Consider the following 25,845-nt stretch of genomic DNA (forward strand, 5'->3'; position numbering starts at 1 on the left):
TTATAGGCGGAAATGTGTATATTTCATTATAAATAAAAATTGCACAGCTTCAACAGAAAAAATTGTCATTATACAATAAATACGTTCAATAACGGAAACTTTTAGAAGTTTCTAATCTCGTTGTGAAATGTCATTATTAGCAGACTGCTTTAGAACTGTAAAATGCTTGGGCTAAGATGCAAATCACCTATAGAGTCATATAACAACAAATATGTGTAAAATGATTCCCAAAACCGGCTGCAACAGAAAGTCGGGTACCTGTTACAGAGTGTCAATCAGATGTCTTTGAACATGAACATCAAAGCATCTTTCTGATCATGTAGTTGAGGATGCCGCCATTCTTAAAGTATTCAAGTTCGACTTCTGTGTCAAACCTGGCTAAAGCTTGGAACTCTTTACCAGTGCTTACCTGAACAGTAAAGATTTCACAAAGTCTTAAAGGATGCACAAGCTACACTGCCACACATACATCAGTTGCCAGTATAAAGTATAATAGGTTTTGTCAAGTACATACTTTTAATGTAGTTTAACAGTAGCAAATTTTGATAAAGCCAAAATTTGTTTGCCTGGACTCCTAATAACCGTCAGGAGACATCGTAATTCAGTTCAGTAGCTTGATTCAAGAATGGCAATTGTTTTGGCTGAATTTGGAATATTGCCAGAAAACATTGTATTTAGGATATAACTGACGTAGGCTGACAGAGTAGCGACCCACCTTGACTGTCAGCAGCTGACCGGTGCTAAGGTCAGAAGGCACAGTAATAGTAAACTTCTCCTTGCCTGTAAGCCCTAGTGACTCAGCAGTGTCACCTCTCTGGTACTGGAGGGGTATGAGACCCATTCCTACTAGGTTACCTGCAAACAACAAGAATGGCGCATGTCATTGAAATGCAGGAAGCTTGCCACATGTTCAATACCGAACAGCTCATGGGTTAGGAGGTGAGCTGTAAATATATATTCAAATGTTGATGCTACGTGGGAAGCCTGCCAACAATGCGTTTAGCAAGGAACTTGTTAGAATAATAAATGGTTGCAAGTAAAACTTGTTTGTCTTATAGAAGCAAATGAGCACATCAAACTATTCTAACATCTACTAATTTTCACCTCATTCTATAGAACTTTGGCATAAGTAAACTCTACCAATCAGAGCGCTTTACCTAAATAAGACTTCTCCATAAGGCAGTCTGCTGTAGATAGCAAAATAATATATTTTAGCCTTATTAAAACAACAAAGTAGATGATCAATAGAAGTTATGAGGATAAAACTAAAAACTCCACTCCATGTTATTTTTTTATAGTGACAATCCCTTTGATTCTACTGATGGACTGATCTATCTGAATTGTAAACAATAAGTGGAGAAATCAACCTAATTTGCGAAGACAGCATTGAAAAATCAATTAACATACAATAAAATGATGTTATCACAATGTATTTTTGGTAGGCTCTCCGTTTCACTATGAAATCAAAAACCCTCTCCTCTTGGACCAGAACAAACTCACTCCTGTGAATCCTTTCATAGCTCTCCGCTATGACAGCTCTCACACCAAGAAGGTAGGGTCCCTTGGCTGCCCAATCTCTGCTGCTGCCAGAGCCATATTCCTTGCCGGCTAAAATGATCACCTGATGATCTTCTGACTTGTACCTATCGGCAGCATCAAACACGTCCATCTGCAATATAGAGGCATCAAGGAGTCTAAAAAAAATGCAAGCAAGAAAATGGCTGAAAGTAGAACGTAACTCGAAGTTATGAAATTATAAAGACGAGTTAAAAGCTAAAATGTGGAGCCAGAGCTTGAGCATTTAGTTAAACTTTCCTCTTCGTGGGAAACTAACTTGTCCATCAGAAGGTAGCAGCTAATTTGAACAGTGAAAATGAACAAAAGACGAGCTTACACATCATTTTTGTAAATTTTATTAGAAAGTATCGGTATTTTTTATTATTCGAGATTGTTTTGATGTTTGAGGTGATCTGGTTGGCAGAATGCTTCAAGATTAAAGCTGATAAAACCTGGTCACAGTTAAAATGCTGAGAAGAGAAATTACTAGTTGTGCAGCTGTCTGTCTCTCTCATTATTGATACCGGCTATTTCATTGAAGTTGCAGTGTTACACGCCTTTATACTGTTGGTCTCTTTGCCGAAGTGCAACTCTAGATGTCCTAATCAGACTTTCGCTTGAACCTGAGTATTTTAACCAACATCACATTTTGTAAATTTTAATCTTAGATAGGCCTGCCAATCAGATCAGTTCAAACATTAAAAACAATCGCAAATGATAGAAAAATACCGATACTTTCTGATAAAATCTCCTAACTTCTTTTTTAAGTTCGTCTTTAAGGAGCAACATCTATGCCTAGCCTAAGGCTGGTTCACACAATATCGCCGTATTTCGGCTTTGATGCCACAATACTTCGATGATAACCATGTCTATATTATCACAAACCCATCTGCATTTGCATCAGGAAATACTAAGTGACATTTATCTTTTTTAATTTTCGCGAAGAAACCTCTTTGTTTTCGCATTTGGGAATCAAAAACTAGTCCTGCAGCGACTATCATGAATGGATTTGAATAAATCACACTATCCACGACCACGAACTACCATCACCAAAATGGTTCACATTTGAAAGGCCGTCGTCGATGCTCGACGAAGCATCGGGAAAGTTTGACAGCTGCAAACTTTCCCGACGTTTCCGCGATGCTTCGTCAATGCCATCAATTCACGGTTCACATAATCGACGATGAACGCCGAAAGGGAAACGCTGACAAACGGGGACATAGTGTGAACCGGCCTTCATGTGACCATCTTCAGCAGCATGCACTCTATAAAGCTGTTTAATCTCATGAAATGATGCATTGATTCAATCAAAAACATTTAGCAATCACCTCCTCTCCACTAGGAATGTGTAAAGTTCTTGGACCAGCACGAGAAACCAGCTTATTCACGAGTCTGATATTGGCAAAGGTGCCCCTAGCCATAACATCGTCATTGCCTCGTCGGGCTCCGTACGAGTTGAAATCCTTTGGAGTAAGGCTGCAGATAGAATTGTACCAAAGCTGATCAAGTATGTTAACTCCTTTCTGAGTCAGCAGTACAATGTTTTTATAATAACAAATATAACCATGGCAAAAAGCAAAGCTATATTCCTGTGCTGAAAGTGGAAAGTCCTGGTAGCGATTTACAAGCTCATTCGATATGTATGTTGAGCAAAACATACTCTCCTAACCAAAAAATCAACAGTGGCTGCCTTTCCAACTTCCCAATATAATGTGATTGAAGAAAGTAAAGTACTTCTTTATATTCAAGTTTCCGACTCGTTTACTTTACTTCAGGGTTGTAATACCCTGCTAGAGTTAGGGTTGTAATACCCTGCTAGAGTCCAGGGTTGTAATACCCTGCTAGAGTTCAGAGTTGTAATACCCTGCTAGAGTTAGGGTTGTAATACCCTGCTAGAGTTCAGGGTTGTAATATCCTGCTAGAGTCCAGGGTTGTAATACCCTGCTAGAGTTCAGAGTTGTAACACCCTGCTAGAGTTCAGAGTTGTAATACCCTGCTAGAGTTCAGGGTTGTAATACCCTGCCAGAGTTCAGGGTTGTAATACCCTGCTAGAGTTCAGAGTTGTAATACCCTGCTAGAGTTCAGAGTTGTAATACCCTGCTAGAGTTCAGGGTTGTAATACCCTGCTAGAGTTCAGAGTTGTAATACCCTGCTAGAGTTCAGGGTTGTAATACCCTGCTAGAGTTCAGAGTTGTAACACCCTGCTAGAGTTCAGAGTTGTAATACCCTGCTAGAGTTCAGAGTTGTAATACCCTGCTAGAGTTCAGGGTTGTAATACCCTGCTAGAGAATGCAGTGTACATAACCACAAGATTGACCAATAAAACCAAGATTGACCAATAGTTATATACATGTATGTGAAGCCGCGAAAATGCAACAGCTAAATGAGAAATCCAATTAAAATAGAGGGTAAGTTGAAGAGTTAAAAAAGGCAGGTTGTTGCGCGATAGAAAGCTATAGGTGAACTGTAAGATCGGGCTCTCACGCAAGCTTATTTGTAAATATCTAACAGAATTGCTGAAAGTCTACAAAAACCAGCACAATAAACTATAAATACTTTATAAGCATGAAATTAAATCTGTTTGCTCTTTGGAACCGTTAAATTTATATTACATTACATCAGAAAATGAGCCCCAAGTCAGCAACATAGTTTCCCTATATCTAAAAACTCTGCAGAAGATTCCCAACGAGGTACCAGCAGTTTAAGGCCACTAGACTACAGCGATTACACAAAAAATAAGTTCCATGTGATGTAAATCATTACTAACCCTCTTCCAGCTAAATATCTGGCAGCTGCACTGGTGCGAGCGATACTACCCGCAGGTGAAATGTGATCAGTAGTGACTGAGTCTCCAAGATTGAGCAAAGCAAAAGCATTCTCCACCTGCCTGTAGCCTGGTACTTCCCTGGTCTGTATGAAAAGGCAATTTGAGAGTATTTCTAAGACAAATAATTCATGCAATGCTTTCATTCTTAAATGAATGACCAAAAAAGGCTAGCAAGGTAAATTTGTTTTTAGACAAATTGAAAGGTTTTAAGTTAATCACATGATAGCAATGTTGTAATAATGGAGTTCTCTTGAACACAATATCATAGCAAGCAGTGGATACAAAAGAAAAAACATTCCAGGGAGATAATAGAGGAGCAGCCTACTGACCATGTTATGAAAAAAAGGTGGGCTCTTTATATATGTAGACTCAGAGTCCCATGGATAGAGTTGACTGGTTGGGGCGGCGAGGCTGTTCCACTTCTCATTACCATCCTACAACAAACACAATGGCTAACACTCAGGTCTCTGTTGAACTATGTTAAAATGAAGCGATCTGTTAAAGGCATATTGTTAAGCAACCTTTTATGAACAACCACGAAATTTCAGGTCATTTGAAGCATCAGTTTTCTAATGACTGGCCATAATAGACACGCATATTTGGCCAAAGTTAGAAAAAAAGATGGCTTCTACCCGACACTGATAACAAGAATTAGGCGTTATTGTTTACAAAATGCTAATCTTCGTTTCTGCACGCTTCAATCGATCGCAACTTATTTTACTAGTAAAGATCTTTTGCTCACGATGTGACCAGAACATGTCAGTGTTACATTTCTGCAGGCTAATATGACTGTTATACTCACTGTGATAGAGCCATAGACTTTGTTATAGAGAGCTGGGACAATAACTCGCTTTTCTACCTCCTGTATTTCAGCTCTGGTAGGCCAGATATCACGTAGGTAAACAGGCTTTCCCTCTGCATTGTTTCCTGTATAAAAAACAAAAACACAAGCTTTTAAATCAAACAAACTAGGCAAGGGATCCTAAATATAACACCACTCTAAAATTTAGGGTTTCTAAGATTCGCTATATAAACAAGTCAAACTGGTGAAGATCAAAAATACATCAGCAATCCCACCAGACCACACTCCTTATAACACGACAGCACTCTCACCAGACCACACTCCTTATAACATGACAGCACTCTCACCAGACCACACTCCTTATAACATGACAGCACTCCCACCAGACCACACTCCTTATAACATGACAGCACTCTCACCAGACCACACTCCTTATAACACGACAGCACTCTCACCAGACCACACTCCTTATAACACGACAGCACTCTCACCAGACCACACACCCTATAACACGACAGCACTCTCACCAGACCACACACCCTATAACACGACAGCACTCTCACCAGACCACACTCCTTATAACATGACAGCACTCTCACCAGACCACACTCCTTATAACATGACAGCACTCTCACCAGACCACACTCCTTATAACATGACAGCACTCCCACCAGACCACACTCCTTATAACACGACAGCACTCTCACCAGACCACACTCCTTATAACACGACAGCACTCTCACCAGACCACACTCCTTATAACACGACAGCACTCTCACCAGACCACACACCCTATAACACGACAGCACTCTCACCAGACCACACTCCTTATAACATGACAGCACCCTCACCAGACCACACTCCTTATAACACAACAGCACTCTCACCAGACCACACTCCTTATAACACGACAGCACTTTCACCAGACCACACACCCTATAACACGACAGCACTCTCACCAGACCACACACCCTATAACACGACAGCACTCCCACCAGACCAAACTCCTTATAACATGACAGCACTCTCACCAGACCACACTCCTTATAACATGACAGCACTCTCACCAGACCACACTCCTTATAACATGACAGCACTCTCACCAGACCACACTCCTTATAACATGACAGCACTCCCACCAGACCACACTCCTTATAACACGACAGCACTCTCACCAGACCACACTCCTTATAACACGACAGCACTCTCACCAGACCACACTCCTTATAACACGACAGCACTCTCACCAGACCACACACCCTATAACACGACAGCACTCTCACCAGACCACACTCCTTATAACATGACAGCACTCTCACCAGACCACACTCCTTATAACACAACAGCACTCTCACCAGACCACACTCCTTATAACACGACAGCACTCTCACCAGACCACACACCCTATAACACGACAGCACTCTCACCAGACCACACACCCTATAACACGACAGCACTCCCACCAGACCAAACTCCTTATAACACGTCAGCACTCCCACCAGGCCACACACATTATCTATTGGTTATGTAACAAAAGTAATTATCTTCCAGCTCATTTTTTAACCTCATGTTTAAGCAGCCATGAAACTAACATTACAAGTAAAATAAGGCTATCAATGAAGTTCCTCATAACTCTTAGCCTAAGCTCCTAAAGGTTAATGAGCTCACAGGTCTCTCACAGTTATAATCTGCATTTGTTTGCTAAACACAAGAAACCAGTTAAAATCAGTGTTGAGGTCAGCAAAGCTTCCGTACAGAATATTCCCTAAGTTCATAGACTAGGTATAAAGAAGTAAGTATAGGGAAGGTAAGTACAGGGAAGGTAAGCACAGGGAAGGCAAGTACAGGGAAAGTAGGTACAGGGAAGATAAGTACAGGGAAGGCAAGTATAGGAAAGGTAAGTACATGAAATGTAAGTGCAAGGAAGGTAAGTACAGGGAAGGTAAGTACAGGGAAGGTGAGTATAGGGAAGGTAGGTATAGGCAAGGTAAGTAAAGGGAAGGTAAGTACAAGGAAGGTAAGTACAGGGAAGATAAATACAAAAAATGTAAGAATAGGGAAGGTAAGAATAGGGAAGGTAAGAATAGGGAAGGTAAGTAAAGGGAAGTCTAGGGAAGGTATGTAGAGGGAAGGTAAGTACAGGGAAGGTAAGTACAGAGAAGGTAAGTACAGGGAAGGTAGGTACAGGGAAGATAAGTACAGGAAAGGTAAGTATAGGAAAGATAAGTACAGGAAAGGTAAGTATAGGAAAGGTAAGTACAGGGAAGGTAAGTGCAGGGAAGGTAAGTGCAGGGAAGGTAAGTGCAGGGAAGGTAAGTACAGGAAAGGTAAGTACAGGGAAGGTAAGTACAGTGAATCTGAGCATAGGGAAGGTAAGTATAGGCAAGGTAAGTACAGGGAAGGTAAGTACAGGGAAGATAAGTACAGGGAAAGTAAGTATAGGGAAGGTAAGTACAGGAAAGGTGAGTACAGTGAATCTGAGCATAGGGAAGGTAAGTACAGGAAAGGTAAGTGCAGGGAAGGTAAGTATAGGCAAGGTAAGTACAGGGAAGGTAAGTACAGGGAAGGTAAGTACAGTGAATCTGAGCATAGGGAAGGTAAGTATAGGCAAGGTAAGTACAGGGAAGGTAAGTACAGGGAACGCTGTGAAAAAATAACTGACAATACTATAATGCGTACAGTAACAATACTAAATTAGTTTGGTTCAAGTCTTTTCTAAAATTAAGCAACAATAATTTAAACTGAATATGCTACAAAATAAGGAAAGGTTGGAGTAAAACCATTATGCTGATATACCTAGAGGCATGGTCTCAAAGTCGATAGAGACTGTTCCAGCAAGAGCGTATGCAACCACAAGCAAAGGAGATGCCAGGTAGTTGGCGCGAGTAAGTGGATGTATGCGACCTTCAAAGTTTCTGTTGCCAGACAGAACTCCGCAAGTCACAAGGTCCCCTAAAAAACAAGGTATACAGCCTTTAATAGCATTAAAAGAATCAGCGTACATAAGCATAAATTTATACATTTCTAGTTAACTACTAGAAAAGTTAAAGAAATCAAGAGAGCTTCAACTACAAAGGTGGGAACATTCACCTGCAAGATGTTGTCTCACCACATGATATGAAGTACGAACTGCTCAAGTGTTATACTAAAACTTACCTAACACAATAAAAGGGTGACCGATTCAAATTTAAAAATACACAAAATTCCAAAGCGCTAGTTCGGGATAGTGGTCCATTATAACAGGCTATGTATTCAGAGCAAATTTTCAGTAAACTGCTTTACTTAATGTTAAACTGCAATTCACAGTTCTACTAGATGCAACCAATCATAAACCAGTGTCTATCCAATTTTGCCAATCACATAGGCAGATCTGCCAATGATAAAAGGAATTCCAGGCTAGATAGGAATATTTTTTTGAAATAAAAAAGACCATAAAATGTGGGTAGGCGCTTTAACTTTAGAACAAAAGTGAATCTTTGATTATTCAATAAGTTATATATATAAACAAGAAAATGAAAGTAAAAGGTCTGGAAGAATGATGATTGCCAACCTGAAAGAAACTGAAGCTTGCAACTTGTTAAGCAATCGTTTGAATGTATGCCACCCAACAAAGAATGGTACATTTGTGAATTATGATCTCCACCCAACAAAGGATGGTACATTTGTGAATTTTGATCTCCACCCAACAAAGGATGATACATTTGTGAATTATGATCTCATGATATACTAAACAATTCATTTGTTGTACATACCTTTCTCAATGGCCTCGCTGACAGGCTCGGGTAAGGGGCCAGAGTTACCTATGCATGTCATACATCCATAGCCAACAATGTCAAACCTGTGAAACGCATAACACTCTTTAATATCTACGGACCTTTAATTTTAACTCACACAAAAGCAAAGTTGGTTTGCCAATGATGCAGCAGAAGATATACACACGCGAGTCGTGGACTGATAACACCTATACTAGTACTGTATCTTGACAGTTTCGTGTACCGTGAGAGATCATCAGATGTGCCAATAAAGCGCAAAGAGTAAGAATGTGCACAAATATTCTAATACATGTATACTAGAGGGTTGTTGGCTAGCCCAGGGATAGGAGCGTCAGGCTGCTAAGTTCAACAACACGAGTTCAAATCCGTACGCTGCACATTTTTTTCTTGCCTCCAACTGGGGCGGCAGACAGGATTATAGCCAGGATTGTGGCTTTATGATCGATATAAGATCAATGAACCGTTTAAAAATGAACTTACACGAAATTTTATTAGATTTTATCAGAAGTATCGATATTTTTTCTATCATTTGCGATTGTTTTTGATGTTATCTCATTGCCAGGATGTTTCTAGATTAAAACCGATAAAACTTGATGGCGGTTAAAATGCTCAGATCAAGTGAAAGTGCGATTATGAAATCTATGGTTGCAAAGAGACAGACTGAATAAGGAACACAATAGCCGATATCAACTATAGCAACGATAGCAACTAGTGACATCATTTCACACGTATTTTCTTCTGAGCGTTTTAACCGAGATCAAATTATGCTGACTTCAATCTTGAAAAATCCTAGCAGTCAGATCACCTCAAACATCAAAAACAAGTTCAATTGATAGAAAAATATTGACATTTTCTGATAAAATCTACTAAAATTTTGTTTAAGTTCATCTTAAGGCTGGTCCACACTGTATCATCATATGTCGGAGTTGTCCACTTTTGTTTAAGTTCATTGTTAATGAGTGATTACTTGGCATGATTTACTGTGCTACATGCGACTGTAGAAACTGTAGATGCGACTGTACATTATATGGGGAGTATATCATATAGTATGTAAGCTCCACACAAATCAATTGAGCTAATTTATGAAGGAGTTATAGGTCATTAATCCCAGCTGAATTCACTTATCAAGCTTTTGTTTTCATCTGTCGAACAAGTCTCCAAATGATTACACAGTATCTGAGGAATACACTACACATACCCTGACTACAATGTAAAATTGAATGAGACAACCTACTTGATACATACCCGAGTTTTTCCATGTAAGGAGTCACCCCACTTTCATTGAGGTAATATGTGACAACTCCACTACCAGGACTTAGAGAAGTCTTGATGTAAGGTTTTACTCCGAGGCCATTCTCGACAGCATTCTTGGCCAGCAGCCCTATGACATTGAACATTGAGTTAAATACAATGACTGAAAAGAAAAAATTTAGGAATGTTCTTTATTTTACAATTGCGTTGATAGAAACTTATTTTAGAATTACTGAAAAGTAACAGTTCAGTCGGGTTCTTTTCACCAAGTCTACAGTAAAACCATAAATATATGCATGTGTATATATACAAATAAATTTCAGTGTTTGTTATTTGTCTGTTAGTTTCCTTGTCATTCGTGTGTCCAGTTAGAGCTTAAAGTTTTAACAATGAAAAATATGCTTTGCACTGAATTTGAACTCAGAACCTCCAGGTCAGTGCTGTAGCGATGAATAACCGTGCACATATTCATTACATCGGTTAAAATACGCTTAAAGAACTCAGAAAATACTATTGGAAAAACTAGCACGCTTGATCATTACGCGTAACATAACAATTATTAAGCTGGCTTCACAAATGGCTCTCATTATAGTAAAGATTTAGACTAAAATAAGTTACTAGATAAGTTACTCAAAATTCATTGGATAATTATTTTATTACCCGTGCAATTATGGGCATTCATTTAGTATATCTATATATATAAATTTACTAGCTGTACAACCTGGCGTTGCCTGGGCAATAAAAAATCTTTGGACAGGAAATTGATTTGTATTTAACATGTAACAATATTTGCCATTTTAACTTTCGAACTACATATCATTAGAAAAGTGTTTTGTGTAATTTAAATAAATTGAGAAAATAAAAAACAACCGTAAAGATTTTCAAACTTTTCAAACAACTTTTAAACTTTATATCATGAGAAACATCTTTCATGCAGGTCAAATAAATTAAAAAAAATAAAACGACTATAAAAAGGTTTAGATGTAAATGTGAAATAATTAGCCAGTAATAGCTAAATTAAGTTGGTTTTGCTACGATTACAATAAAAGATGATTCAGTAATGATACAATTAACACGAACTGAGAAAACAAAATAAAAACCCTGAATATGTAGAATCAATAATAACAATTCTTGCATAGAAGTGTGTGTGTATAAAAAATGTTACTGTTCCACCAGAAGTTATCCATAAAAACTTTGAATACGACGATACTGGTACATCTCGATACCCGTACAAATGTAAAAATGAGATATCGTACCGTCTTCGTTTGACCGAACAGAGAGATGATGTCGAGGCTCTTCCCACGGAAACAATATAATTGTCCGCGTGAGAAGAATTGGTCTTGACCTTCTATATAGTAATTGCGCCTCACAAAAAATATTTCTCAACAGGGACTTTCTTAGTCGGAGCAATTAGTGGACACAGATCCACATACTTTGAGAAATATATATATATATATATATATATATATATATATATATATATATATATATATATATATATATATATATATATAGAAGTGTTTGTCATTTAGTCGTCTGTCGTCCGTATGTCTATTTATAACGATGAAGTTTTAAGAACGAAAAAACTGCTTCACACTGGAATTGAACTCGAAAACCTGATTCTGCAGACAGGTGTGCTATCTACCAAGCCACAGGACCTTCTTTGCCATACTATGGAATAATTGTGCATATACTTATTACACCTGCCAATCTTTAATGGCGATTAGTTAAAATATGCACGTTTCAGTTAGCTCTTCGCCAAACTTCCCCAAAATGCTAGGAATATATGTGTATATATGGCATAACCTTAATCAAACTTAACCACACACAGAGATAAACAAACAACTTTATTTAAAAGTTAGAATGGTAAATGTTAAATATGTTGATTAAAAATAAATTTTTTGTGTAAAAACTTTTTATTACCTGTGCAATGCTGGGCATTCACCTAGTATATATATTTTTTATATATGTATGTTTTTAAGATAGCCGGTTTATAGGCACAATGATCTATTCTAGATTGCTGGAGCAGCTCATGCTTTTCCTATCATTGCTTCTGTTGTTGTATATGGCATGTAGAAAATTTATTTCTGTAGAGGAATAACTTGCTCAAAAATTTTTGCTCGAAGAATTACTTTTGAACATAAATGTAGGATAACCAACTATTTATACTTGTATATATATATTAATTATTAAACTATAAGTTTAATAATTAATAGTTATTTCTCTACAGAAATAATGTTTCTACATGCCATATACAACAACAAATGCAATGATAAGGAAAGCATGAGCTGCTCCGGCAATCTAGAAAAGATCATTGTGCCTATAAACCGGTTATCTTAATAATGCTAGTGATTCACACCTAAAAGCCAACACAGCGTTGCTAAACCGACAGAGACTCTCACCTGCACCAAGCATGACAGAAGGATTACTAGTGTTGGTACAGCTAGTAATAGCAGCAATCACAACATCTCCGTGTGTGAGTGTGTACTCTTGGCCCTCATAAACAAATGGCAGCACTGTGCTCTGCTTGTCAGCGGGTATAGCAAATCCCTGTAATGTTGAGTATATACATATATATCTATAAACACATACAAACATACAAGAACAATTATAATTTAAAAACTGGAGTTGTGCCTTCTAAGTGTAAGGAAATTAGAATCGCATCGTAGGCATTTGTGGAGTTACCTGTTCAGTGATGAAAAATAGCATTGACCAGCTATAGACATGCATAAACCGTTGCACTGTTAAAAACCAATACTTTTTTAGCGTTTGAGGATTGCAAACACGAACCATTTTTAGTGCAAGTTCCTACCCAGTTTAGTAACATATATACATGAAATATGTAAACCAATGTTAACAGGCTTTAATATTACTATAAAGGTTTCGCTCTATAGTTGTGTAACACTTCTGTATGACAAACATTCACAAGTTAAAAGAAACCAACACCAGCATAACACAACACGGTTTTATATTGTGAACTGGGTGGACATTTTAAAACGAAGACTCGATAATGGGCAGTTTTTATCAACTCATTCAGTCTAATCTACAGGATGTAAAAACATCACAAAGTTTTATGGCAGCCATTTCAATTAAAAGACACATTTACATACCTATCAACTTTAAGTCTATATGTTATCAGACACTGGCTAATGCTATTCAGCTAATCAATGATATGACTAACTAAATAAAGAGCAAACGTTTATCCAATGAGCAGTCTATTATAATAATTTCACTGAGAGTTTCACTGGCAGTTTCACTTACCTTGAAGCCAACCTTGTTGTTAAGACAACTCTTAAAATCTGCCATCATATCAGACACAGGAACCTTGTCATGGGGCCTTTTAGGACCGGAGCAACAAGCGACAACTGTCGATAGGTCCAACTCGACAATCTGGAAAGAGGACAACCGCAGACACGTAAATGAGACATTGTGCAGACTAGTGACACAACTCGAGTAAACAAAACGATAAACATATTGCTTTGACAAACTAACTTTGACAATCATAAACCCTTGCCGGCAATTAATATGACTATTTCAAATCAAGTCATTGCAAACTACAAGCAGATCTTAACTGACCTTGCTAAAAACTGGGTCCTCAGATGCATCCGTGAAATCACGGTAAAGCCTGTTAGCTTTGAGGTAAGCCTCAATATATGCAACCCGATCAGTTGAGCGACCTAACAGGAAGTGAACACACAAAATGATATTGCAATGATCATATACTACTTGCAAACAAAGCTGAGAATATACATGTCAATAAGAGCCACACTAAATATGAAACTAATTTAGTTAATAAATTAATTTCATATTTATAGTTAATTACTAGATATAAAAGCAATTTACAGAAAATGCATCTCAAAACATGATCCAATGAGTCATATGAGCAACCTACAAACTCTATGTGAGGGTGTGGATAGGCATCATAAAAAATATACCTTTAGGAACTAGGGCTATTCAGCTAAACTATTTCTTAAACCATCTCTATAGAAGTTGTAATGCTTTTAGAATACTTTCAAATACCATGTTACTGACTGTAAAAAGCTTTAATTGTATATTGTAGTAAATAAAAAATGAGAAGATTGACACCATTTGATTGGATAGTGACCCACTTTTATGTAACCCTCCAGATTAGGTGAGGTACACCGGGATACATGTAGCCTACCTGTCTAAAGCAGGTACACCAATAATACATGTATCCTACCTGTCTAAGGCAGGTACACCAAGAATACATGTAGCCTACCTGTCTAAGGCAGGTACACCAAGAATACATGTAGCCTAGCTGTTTAGGGCAGTACACAAGAATACATACAGCCTACCTGTCTAAAGCAGGTACACCAATGATACATGTATCCTACCTGTTCAAGCCAGATACCTGTCTGGGTGAAGTATAGCATCAGAGATGCAACCCACCTGTCTGGGTGAGGTAGGATATTGTAGCTGCATCAGGTGGAAAATAGCCGACAGTTGCTCCGTACTCTGGGCACATATTAGATATAGTTGCCCTATCAGCCAATGAAAGATCGGCTACTCCTGGTCCAAAGAACTCCACGAACTTGCCCACGACTCCAATCTGTCTTAAGTGCTTTAAAAATAGACAGCAAGCTAGAGATGTAACGCAATTCTAAACATAGTTTGTCTTAACCACTGCGTTAGACAAATTAGTCAATCGTCAATTCATTTATAGATTTTAGGCCATCATAAAATCACTGAAGAACGTATAAATATAAAATGTGTCTTGTAAAGCTTGAAATGGCTGGAGACACTAAAGAAACTTTGGCCTGGTCACTGAGCGCTTGAACTAAACAATTACTATAATATTAGTTTTGGCATACATTTATACAAGTTAAACTGATGACAAAAATTGAGCGCAAAAAGTCGACAATTCTTCGAATAGTGTTATGAAAGAAAAAAATGTTAACTCCTTATTTTTCCTTTAGCAGTTTGTAACGGATGATTTTGCTAAAACTAAGTAAAATAAGTATGTTAAGTCTGCAGAGAATAGGTGATGAATTGAAGCTTGAACAATAAAAATGCGACGAAAAAATTGTTTCGACTAGTGCCTACCAAAAAAGTAGCATAACTAATAATGAAGTCGGAATGAAAAATAAAAATAAACGATGTTATTGCTTAACCACTTAACAAGTCGCATCCTTGTAAATTTCTAGAACAAGTGTGAGCATTTATCCTCGAAGACTAACATAAAACGGATATTTAGCTAGAAGTTGTTTAAGCAGGCATGGCCATTTGAACAGAGATTCCTAACAACAATTCAAATCCTATAGCTCATCTGGCTTCACAATGTTAGTGTAGTATCAGTCTGAATCTTTGACTGTTATACCTTAGTGATAGTAAGTACTACATCGGTAGAGGTAGTCTTTGGATCCAATACTCCGTGTATTCGGTAGCCAATAACTTCTGGCAGCACCATAGAAATGGCCTGTCCCAGCATCACAGCTTCTGCTTCAATTCCTGTAGACCAGATGACAGTAGAACTCTATATTAATAAATCCAAATTTGTCATTGTGTGTGTGTCTATCAGTCTGCATAAATGCTATGTTTCCACACCTTTGCCCCATTTAATCCAAACTTCACGCTCGTATGCTCCGTGCCTTTTGCCAGGTCACTTAAAATATTTGGTTTCAAAACTTCACCTGGTTCCTACGAACCAGCCTCTCAGACACCCACCTGTCGGCATCTGATTTGAAATGAAAGAAATCCTAGGCATCAATGCGCCCACTGCTGGTTATTTATAAAGCAAATATTTTTTAGGTGTTATAAACACTATGAATTTGTTATAACGCCAAACTTGTGCCTCTGAAAAAGGTTAGGGATTCATCCATACAATTCAAGAGTACACAGCCCTACTTTATGTACTACATATTATAGGTGTGCCTATGTACAACAAAGTACAATAAGCAAAGCTATGACAAAATTGTTACAGAAAGGTAAACAGACATACCTCCCACACCCCAGCCAACCACACCAAGCCCATTAATCATGGTTGTGTGTGAATCTGTTCCGACCAGACTGTCTGGATAGAGCCAGCCGTCATCACAAAAGACCAGTCGTGCCAGATACTCTAAGTTAACCTGTCAAAGTAAAAATAAATGACTATCAGGCTGGCTGGCAAAGACGCAAACCACTTGAGGCCAGCACGAATTAACAGTCATACATGCATGTTGAAGCATGAGCTTTTGAAGAGCCAGTATGCCTGTACAATATGAAAGCAGATGGCTGATTCCTGACAACCATCCAGTGAATGACTTCCATTTGCATTACTACGAACTGCAGTAGATGACATCGGGAGAATATTAATTTTAGCTAATCATTAAATGGCTTGCTCTTTTTTCTCACATACCCACTAAGGCTCTAAGCGGATGGCTATAAAATGTGGAGCTGTTTACTGACCTCAACATTTCATCCAAAATCACCCCCTTGAACCTCAGTTGCCATTTGCATAAAATATCGCCTCATTGCTGCAAGAGTACTAAGTGCTTTTTCAATTGACCAAAAATAAAGTACAGTCATACTTTGACATACGAATGCTTCCAGATGCGAGCAGAGTCTTGAGCAAGATTTTGTCATGAGATATGAGATGAAATTGAGATAGGAGCATACGAGACGATCCTTGATGCGGATGCTAGGTGGCCAAATATGCTAGAGGCTGCTTTTGAGAACAGCATTGCTCGGTCTTTCTCTTGTCAAATCAGTTTAGAGAAGTTTTTAAAAAGCCGAGTAAGTTATAGCGAGGCAACAAGTGCCAAACAAAAAAAAATAATTAAAAATGAAAACAAAACTAGAATTAAGACTAGTGCAAAATTGATACGTGCTTTCAAAGGTGTGTTTAATGAGCTGAATTAGCTTACGTTAAATTTAAAGTTTATGTTATGTCACATAGCTTCACAAAAGTGTAGCATACCGAACATGCTGCTGTAATGTCTTTAACACTACCATTAGCGGCTACCATCTGTCTTGAGGGTAAGAACTCTATATAGTACTGTACTTAATAATGTTACATTTTATTGCAGACCATAGCCACTCGATAGGCATGTGTTACTTTGTGTGTAGGTAGTGAATTAGAATAATTAAAACATGGGTTTTTGAGAGGATGGAAATGGATTTATTTGTATTAGCTATTTTATATAGCAAATAGCTCAGTCCTGGAACAAATTAAGCTTGTACGTCGAGGTATGACTGTATGTAATTTTATAATGAAGTTGCCTCCTCTTGTTAAGATAAAGCTTATCAGTAAACCTACCTGGTGAACTATTCCACTGCCAGGAGGGACGATCAACATATTTTTTAGAGCCTTGGCCCCCCATTTAAGGAAGTTGAATCTTTCTTTATTTCTCTCAAACTCCATGTTTTGATTCTGTTCCAAGGCTTCGGCGCTGTAACACAGTACAGTCAGTTCACATTAAGCTAATAAGACATACAGAGGTTACAACGAAACAAGGTTCACTCTTAAAATGTAAACACATGTATGTTGAGCAGCTACACAAAGTCATGATAGTGCCTACTAATTAACCCCCTGTACAACATGTAAGATATCTATAACAGATTTTGTAGAGTTGCCCTACCATAAAAATGCATTCAAGTGGAAAACTTCCAGCTAGATCAGAAAGACTAATCTTTAAGCTACACGATGATACCCAATTTGATTGGTTCACAACAAATCATCTGAGCTGGGGTCCATTTTTATTTAGGCCCCTCCAAATTTGAATTAACTTGTTAAGCACCCAGGAATTATCAAGTTGGAAATATCTTGATAGGTGGTGTAATAAGCAATCATGTAAACTAGTGTAAAAATATCAAAGTGCAATTTTCGTTTTACATTACAAAATCTAGGCGTAAAATGATGTAAATTGAAGTAAAACATCTTTTTCAGTCTGGGTACTGCCGGGTTAAATGTATCTACCAATAGAAATATTTTTCATGGAGATCCCATTTGGAACTTTAAGCTAGGCACACAGGATATAGTGGTAACTAAAAGCATGTCCAGCTGTCTTGAAACCATTATCTTTTTGTGCATATTCTTGTTCATAATAACAATCTGGATTGGCATATGAGGCGCGCCAGTGCACCATACTATAAGCCGTTGCGGAGCTTGAGCAGAAACACTCCTTTACTTGATGTATAGTAGTCTCAACACATGCTTCGAAGCCTTACTGACCCAACAGATATCTTCATGTGAAATGGGCAGAGAGGATCGCAAACTTTGTTTTCATTGCCGGGTAGTCGGCAACAAGCTTCTCTGCAGCAACCTGCGGCCCCCTTGCAGGGTGCTCGCGGGAATCGTGAAAGATTGTGAACTGCTGGAATCAGCTCTGGAGCAGTTTGACCAACTGATGAATTACAAAACTGTTTCTCACACTTGCTAGAGCTATTCCGCTCACAAAGAGGAGACTTTGTTGGCCGAGAGCGTTTTGAGTGTGGCCGCAATCTAATGCGACTTTGTGTAGGATCTATAGAACTCTGCCTCCATTGATGTCCATTGCTACTATTATTGTAAGACGGAGCTAGTTTTGGTGAGGAATTTCCTGCAGTGAATGTTTGAGGTTTGAACGGAGAAACACTGGATGCCTTTCCTGACCGACCACCTCCAGGATTGGGTGCAGAGCTGAGGAGACTACAATAAGAGACCAAACTGCTGGTCAAGGACTAAAAGGACAAAATCGACAACACCAAAAACGCTAGAACACACCCAGCAGACTTGGAGAAGGAAACAAATCAACCCAGAATCACAGAAAATATTGATAGTGTGGTTGAGGCCCGTTGAGCCATGATAAAATCAAGATCACGGATGTGCCAATTCACACACTCTGACTAAGTCCTCAGAAATGCCCCCATAAATAATCTTTGCTGTACATAAACAGCGCTATCTCAAAATTGGGTAGTGCAATAAGCTGATGGCCAAAATTAGGAGCGACACATAATACAGACACACCACAGAAATCAATCGCCAAATGAAGGTTCAGTGTTAGTGCAAATTAACACTGGCTAGAAAATTTGAATATATTAGTAATGTTTAGCTAGGTTTGAAACATTTTTAAATGGACCAAGCTTAACAAACATTTTCCAAATAATAAAGGTACTGGAAATGTTTCTCAATATGATGCCTAATATTTACTTTGTGAGATCCAATGATGTCAAGTAGCGTCAGGTGCTTTAGAACAGAAAACCACCGTCACACGGATTATGAGAAGTTGCAGCTTATCTTGCAATGATAAAATATGAAAACAAACAAAAAGAACAGTAATAACTGAATAGCATAGCGTAGTACTTCAAGAAGCTTTTTAAATAAAACAATGTAGTCTTCAATATAGTCAGACAATTGCCTCCTTAGTAAATGAGGCCACAAAATAAAAAAAAGGCAAAACTTGATCATTGCTGAAAGAATTAATATAATTTTTTATGCATAGGTGCTATTGAGGAGCACACAACTCTTTAGAGTGCTAAGAGTAACAATGAGGCCAATATGACTTTCTGTCATTTATAGTGTGTATAAAAGTTAATTTTTGCACAAACAAATAGTTCTACCCAATTTCTTTTAGAAATGTTGTGAATTCTTGTAGAGTGACCAAATAATTGTCTATAGGAGTTAGAATGTAGCCATCAGTTGATACTGACTACTACATATACTTTGATGTAAATGAAGGGATCGGCTTTTGGATGGCCATGGTCATTGACAAACGTAATAAAAATCAAGTTTCAGTGGTGAAGTACTGTGGAACCTCGGTTCTCGAACATAATCCGCTCCAGAAGGTTGTTCGAAAACAGAGTTATTCGAGATCCGAAACAATTTTTCCCATTAGAATTAACGCATGTAAATCTTAATCCATTTCAAGTTGAGAAAACAACTTCGGTGAAGTATCTTTTTCAACATTTCACACCATAAACTGTACTGTATACTATAAATAAAAATGGGTAGATATAGATCGTGTTTAATTTTAATAAAATATTTTCTATTTATGATGATGAAAAGAGAAAAAAGAGAGTAAACATTTATATGTTTTGCCCTTAAAACATCGAAAACATTAAAGATTAAGATCTATACTATACCAAAAGTTGCAGAAACTGATGACAAAACAGCAAAAAATAAAACAGATCCTTCACATCAAAAATCGTGTGAAAAAGTAAATAGAAACAGCAATGGCACGTTTACTTCACATCTTTAAGGAGAATCCTCCTCCAAAACAATTTCGGGTAACGACTAGAGGATTTGTCTCCCTAGCAAATCTCTTCGATATAGGAGACGTCGTCCCAGATGGTTCCTTCCTTTTTGTTAAGAATTTATGAAGAGTAACTTGCTTCTCCCTTTATTTGAGAACCTTCCGAAAGTGGCTCATTATAACGTCGAATGTTTCCATGCTGCTTCCAGAGCTGTTCCGAACATTTAATTCCAATGTGTATGCTCCGGTTTGGTCGAGAACCGAATTTATGTTCGAGATCCGAGACAAACCAATTTCAAACTTTTCGGTCGAAAACTGAGTTGGTCGAGAACCAAAGCTCCCGAGAACCGAGGTTCCACTGTACAAGAATTGTGAAATGACGAACTGCACATGCATTCTAGCATAAACATGCTAGTGTATCACTGCTAATGATGCACTAGTAGAGGCATGTCTTGTGTGGGAACATGGGTTGGGTGCACAGGGTGCATGCAAAGTGATATTGTGTGGGGATTTGTGTTGTGCAGAGACAGGTGTTGTGTAAAGGCACGTGCTTTGTAAAAATGAGTGCTGTAAGAAGACAGGCATGATATAAAGACAGGAACTAGGAGTCACTAGTTGTATGGAGACTCGAGTTAAACAGAGGCAGGAGTTGAGCGGAGACACGAATTGCATGAAGACACAAATTGTACGGAGACATGAATCGTATGGAGACACGAACCGTGCGAAGACAAATCATACGTAGACACGAATCGTACGGAGACACGAATCGTAGGGAGACACGAATCGTACGGAGACACAAATCGTACGGAGACACGAATCGTACGGAGACACAAATCGTACGGAGACACAAATCCTACGGAGACACAAATCGCATGGAGACACGAATTGTACGGAGACATAAATCGTACAGAGACACGAATTGCCGAAAGTCTCGAATCGTACAGACTCAAATTGTGCATAGACTCAAATTGTACAGAGACTAGAATTGTGTGGAAACTCGAATCGTAGAGTGACTATGAAATGACGAAGTCACTATGACGAAGTCACAATGACGAAGACAAATGACGAAGTCAAATGACGAAGTCACAACTCTTGTACGAAGGCAAGAGTTGTACAAAGTCACGATTTGCGTAGCGACACAAGATTTTGTATGTTAATATATAACGTGAACAAGTATCCTTGCAGGTAATTTCTCACGAGAAGCCTTTACCAAGGCTGTCTGACTTGCTCAATGCATGTTACATCATAAATGATGAATCAGATGATAAACCATCTTAAATCTTACTTATACTGAATAAACTGAGGTCACCATCTATCTCCAAAGGTAAATGTATAGTGACAGAGAAAAAAAAGGGAGTTTATGCAGAAATTACTAGGAAGGCAATGAATGCTAAGGAGGAACACTACTAGAGTAGAAGAACATGTGAGCTTCGTCAGCAGAAGGATCCCAACAGTCTACATGCACAATCTACGATGCTGCGCAATCAAACACGAGAAGGACGAATATTCTAGTGCAAGTCTAATAGACAAAAACAGGATAACTAGATCGGGATGCAAACCAGAGTATCACAACAGTTAAATGTTTGTCAGCTTTTAACCATCTTTGCTGAGACTATCTTATCATAAAAAGACTGTTAATGCAAGAGAAGAAAACTCTACAGCTGCAATAGTCTGACTAATCTTTTCAAGGTGTATCAAACTCCATGAAGCAGATCTCTTTTGATTAAAAAGTAACGCTAATCTAGGGTATAGTTTTACTGATTAACTAATTTAGAGAAGAGAAGCTTTTCTAACAGGACACAATCGATTAGGGAGTAAAAAGGCATGCATTGAGAATGATAGAGCAAATTATCTCTCTTGGTGACATGACAGAAACAATGCATGCAATACTAATCAACTATCCTGAGCAAAAACTGTTTAGCTGAACGAGAAGGCTTTTAAAATCAGAATTGTTTAACTAGGTTGTGAAAGCAGCATTTTAAAATGTCGATAAAACACATATATCTACATATACTTGTCGATATAAACACATATATCTACATATACTTGTCGATATAAACACATATATCTACATATACTTACTAACACATTAAACTCATCATTCAGTCGTTATCACATTTCAACAAAAGGATATCTAACTTTGTGATTAGATTTTTAGCACAAACAAGGATTATCAGAAGAGCATGCTGCTATAAAGGAGTGAAAGCACCCCAGGTCAGAGCAGATTTACTACCAGCTTAAAGTCACTTTACCTCGTTACATTGCTCAAACAAAGTTTACACTATGAATGGACATGTTTGATAAGAGCAAAGCATAGCTGATGCCTCTCTATTTTAATGTCATTGACATGCTTTTTATTTGCCACATTTATGAAAAATAGATACAAATTACAATTATGGAATCGACTTGTTTGATCTTGCTACATTTGAGCACAGGCTACCGAGTTATAGTTTTTTACCAGTCTAAAAGTTTACCTGCGAGCTACATCCACTTGCACAGAATGGTCAATGACCAAATCTGCAGGACAGACAGGGTTAATTTTTTCCGGGTCTCCACCCAGATTCTTGACAGCATCTCTCATGGCAGCAAAATCAACAACGGCTGGCACTCCCCTATTAAGATCAACATGAAGTTAAAGCTATGTGATTAATTTACAGAAAAAATATTATCATCGTCATTTATAGTAGAATAACTTTCGCAATACGTGTCCTTCAAATCAGCTCCAATTGGCACTAAATAAGCTATCAAGGAAAACTATTTTCAGCTCCATTAAAGATAATATAGTACATTAAAAATCTATACAGATAATTATCATTTTGAAATTATCTATGACCTTCAAAATGACTCCGATCTTATTGTTTGGCAAAGAACTTTGCCCCCAGTGAAACCAAAATTAAACTGTGCAGCAATCTATATATTTTAGCTTTTCTTAACATTTTGCCTGTGCAAATGTAATAGATGTAGCATAAAAATGCCTACATTACGCTCAACCATTCTAACTTGTTCAAAGTTTCAAGAAACTCCATCAAAAGCATTAATGAAAAGAACGAAGTAATGTAAAAAATAGCCCTGTACAAGCTTACGTGAAATCTTGGAGAATGACTCGACTGGGCTTGAAAGGAACCTCGGTTGAATTAGACTGGTTAAGTTCCCAGTCTAAAATCTTCTTCACATCTTCCACTTGAACCAGGAAGTTGTCACAGTTTCGAACAGCGGACTCAAGAAGCACTCGAACGGAATAAGGCAACTTTTCTGTCAGAATTAGTGCATTAAATTATGAAGTGTACATAAAAAGCAAAGAATAATCGAGGCACCAGCTATCACAAGGTAGATAGCTGTCCACATGCTATCACCATGCTATATCCATCTCTTCAAACTTCACAATGTGTAGTTAGTGCTATAGCCAGATAGATATCCCTATCTAGCTAGATATTTGAATAAATGCGCAATTCTAACACGGACAACATTAAAATTTATATGAAAAACGCCTACAATCAGTCCTAAAAATTTCCCCGTTTATCCGAATTTTGTCGACACTTAATCCAATTCATAAACTGCATATGTATTTGTTCCTACTTGATTGACATTTACTTTAAATGCAAAATATAGTTTTTTCAACAAAGGATTAAAAAAATGCAACGATAAACAATTACAAACAATGTATGATGATATAACATGCCAAACTCAGAGCTAGGATAAAAAATTTGAAATCATGTTCCGTCAAGATGGCAGTTGACATTTAAATTAGCACAAGTTTTAGTGCTAACTATACTAATTATGATTTTTCATCATGTCTTAATCTTTCAATTCTTGGCAACTTTGTGTTGACTTTAAAGCAAAAGATGACCACATTGAAAAAAATGGGAGTTGACATCCCTTGAGGTATTCAACAAAACATCATCGACACTACTTTCAGGAACATGTAAAGAGGCAAATACTTATAATAGTGGTTTAACCTTTGTAATAATTGATGACAATGTTTATAAAAACAAAAATGTTTCTCATTTATGCTGAGCATTTGGAATACTTAAAACTATTTTTTGAACAAATAATAGATGTTTACAATATATAAAAACGATAAATATCTGAGAATAAATGAGAAAAATTGCTATAGTCGATATTGTTATTAGGTTGTTGTTAAGCTTCTTCAACATGTATACGAATGCAAAAGATTATTGCATTGTATGATCTGATACACAGCTAACGGCCAAACCTTGTTAACAAATGACCAAATGTTAGCACATATGGATTTCTTCAGAAGACAATATATAACCTATTGATATCATAATAGATTGCGCATATGTATAATCTTATAAACTTCCTTTCATAGCACAACATTAAAATGACGGCATTGGAGTAAAATTAAACAAGAAAAACTAGATATTGCTACGCAAATTGGGAAATGCGTTTTACCTGCCCCAATGCATTAGTTTCCAATGTTTATAATGATTAATTGACTTTTGTGAATGGCAATCTTTTACATGGGTTGATGGGTTTTTGGAGTACAAATCACATTCACACACTTGTCACAATAAAATACATGTACTGTAATAAATTTGAATATTTTTTAGTATTTCAATAGATTTTACCATATAATGACAGTCAGGTTTAAAAAAACCCTAAATGGGACAGGTGTGTAATGTAATAAAAAGCACTGTTTCAGTTATTATTTTTAAGCAGCCACTCGAAGCCTACACAAGAATAGCAAGACTAGTTAGCTGCTAGAAATTATCTCACCATATCTGCTGTCCTGCAGTTTCGTCAAATTATAAAAGTTGTAGTCTTTGCCATTAACCTGAAGCCGATCAATGCATTCACTATAAGGATGACTTTCTCCTGTAACAGATGCAGCAGTATTAGGCCTGCCAACCCAAGAGTGGGGCAATGCGTGAGATTTGGTTTTGGGGCAATTGATGTATCAATGATAGTATATATAAAATGGTGGAAATTGGGACAAAAATCGCATTTTCATTTTTTTCTTTGGGGTGATTGCGTGAGTCTCACGCCCAATGCGTGAGAGTTGGCAGGTATGAGCAGTATATTGACAGAAGATCAAAACAACTTAACGTAATAGAAGTCAGAATAGAAGAAAAAGAAAGGGTTTCCTTTGTGGAAAGGTCTTGATTATTTGATATGTATAATAACATTTATAAAAAATCTGCGTATGCAAAAATAACCACAATAACTTATTTTATCAATAACTATTTCCTCGTCACAACTACTCAATACTAGTCGGTGGTTTTTAGCAGTTATGGCTTCACAAATTTCAGGAGAAATATCACAGAGGCTTGGCTTTTAAAAACAACCGCATGTTTATATAACATGCCTAACGCAATTGAAAGCATCCTTACCTGGCATTTTTTTGTTTCTTCACAGAAAAACTGTTTATACAGTGAATCAAAATGTAAATTCAAGTCGACAATCTGCCAGATCACGTTCGCAATTTTTTTTCTAACCCTAGCG

General features: G+C 37.5%; 1 protein-coding gene across 2 annotated transcripts; it reads right to left on the bottom strand.

The window, feature by feature from the left end:
- Positions 1–25,845, bottom strand: LOC137397017 (cytoplasmic aconitate hydratase-like). 2 transcript variants are annotated; one of them, XM_068083292.1, is made up of 22 exons: positions 25,734–25,845; positions 25,120–25,218; positions 23,466–23,634; positions 22,857–22,994; positions 18,384–18,839; positions 17,469–17,601; positions 16,170–16,299; positions 15,549–15,679; positions 14,621–14,792; positions 13,787–13,887; positions 13,472–13,600; positions 12,613–12,760; positions 10,205–10,340; positions 8,939–9,024; positions 7,983–8,138; positions 5,187–5,311; positions 4,714–4,818; positions 4,325–4,467; positions 2,886–3,033; positions 1,501–1,669; positions 716–855; positions 1–409 (listed from the first exon to the last, which is right to left on the bottom strand). In XM_068083292.1, exons 1-22 carry the CDS (start codon positions 25,738–25,740, stop codon positions 299–301), a joined length of 3,132 nt encoding a protein of 1,043 aa, XP_067939393.1. In that variant the 5' UTR covers positions 25,741–25,845; the 3' UTR covers positions 1–298. The 2 variants fall into 2 exon arrangements, with proteins under 2 accessions (XP_067939393.1, XP_067939394.1); XM_068083293.1 differs by lacking the exon at positions 18,384–18,839.

The sequence above is a fragment of the Watersipora subatra genome, chromosome 5 (assembly GCF_963576615.1).
Source record: "Watersipora subatra chromosome 5, tzWatSuba1.1, whole genome shotgun sequence".
NCBI lineage: Eukaryota > Metazoa > Bryozoa > Gymnolaemata > Cheilostomatida > Watersiporidae > Watersipora > Watersipora subatra.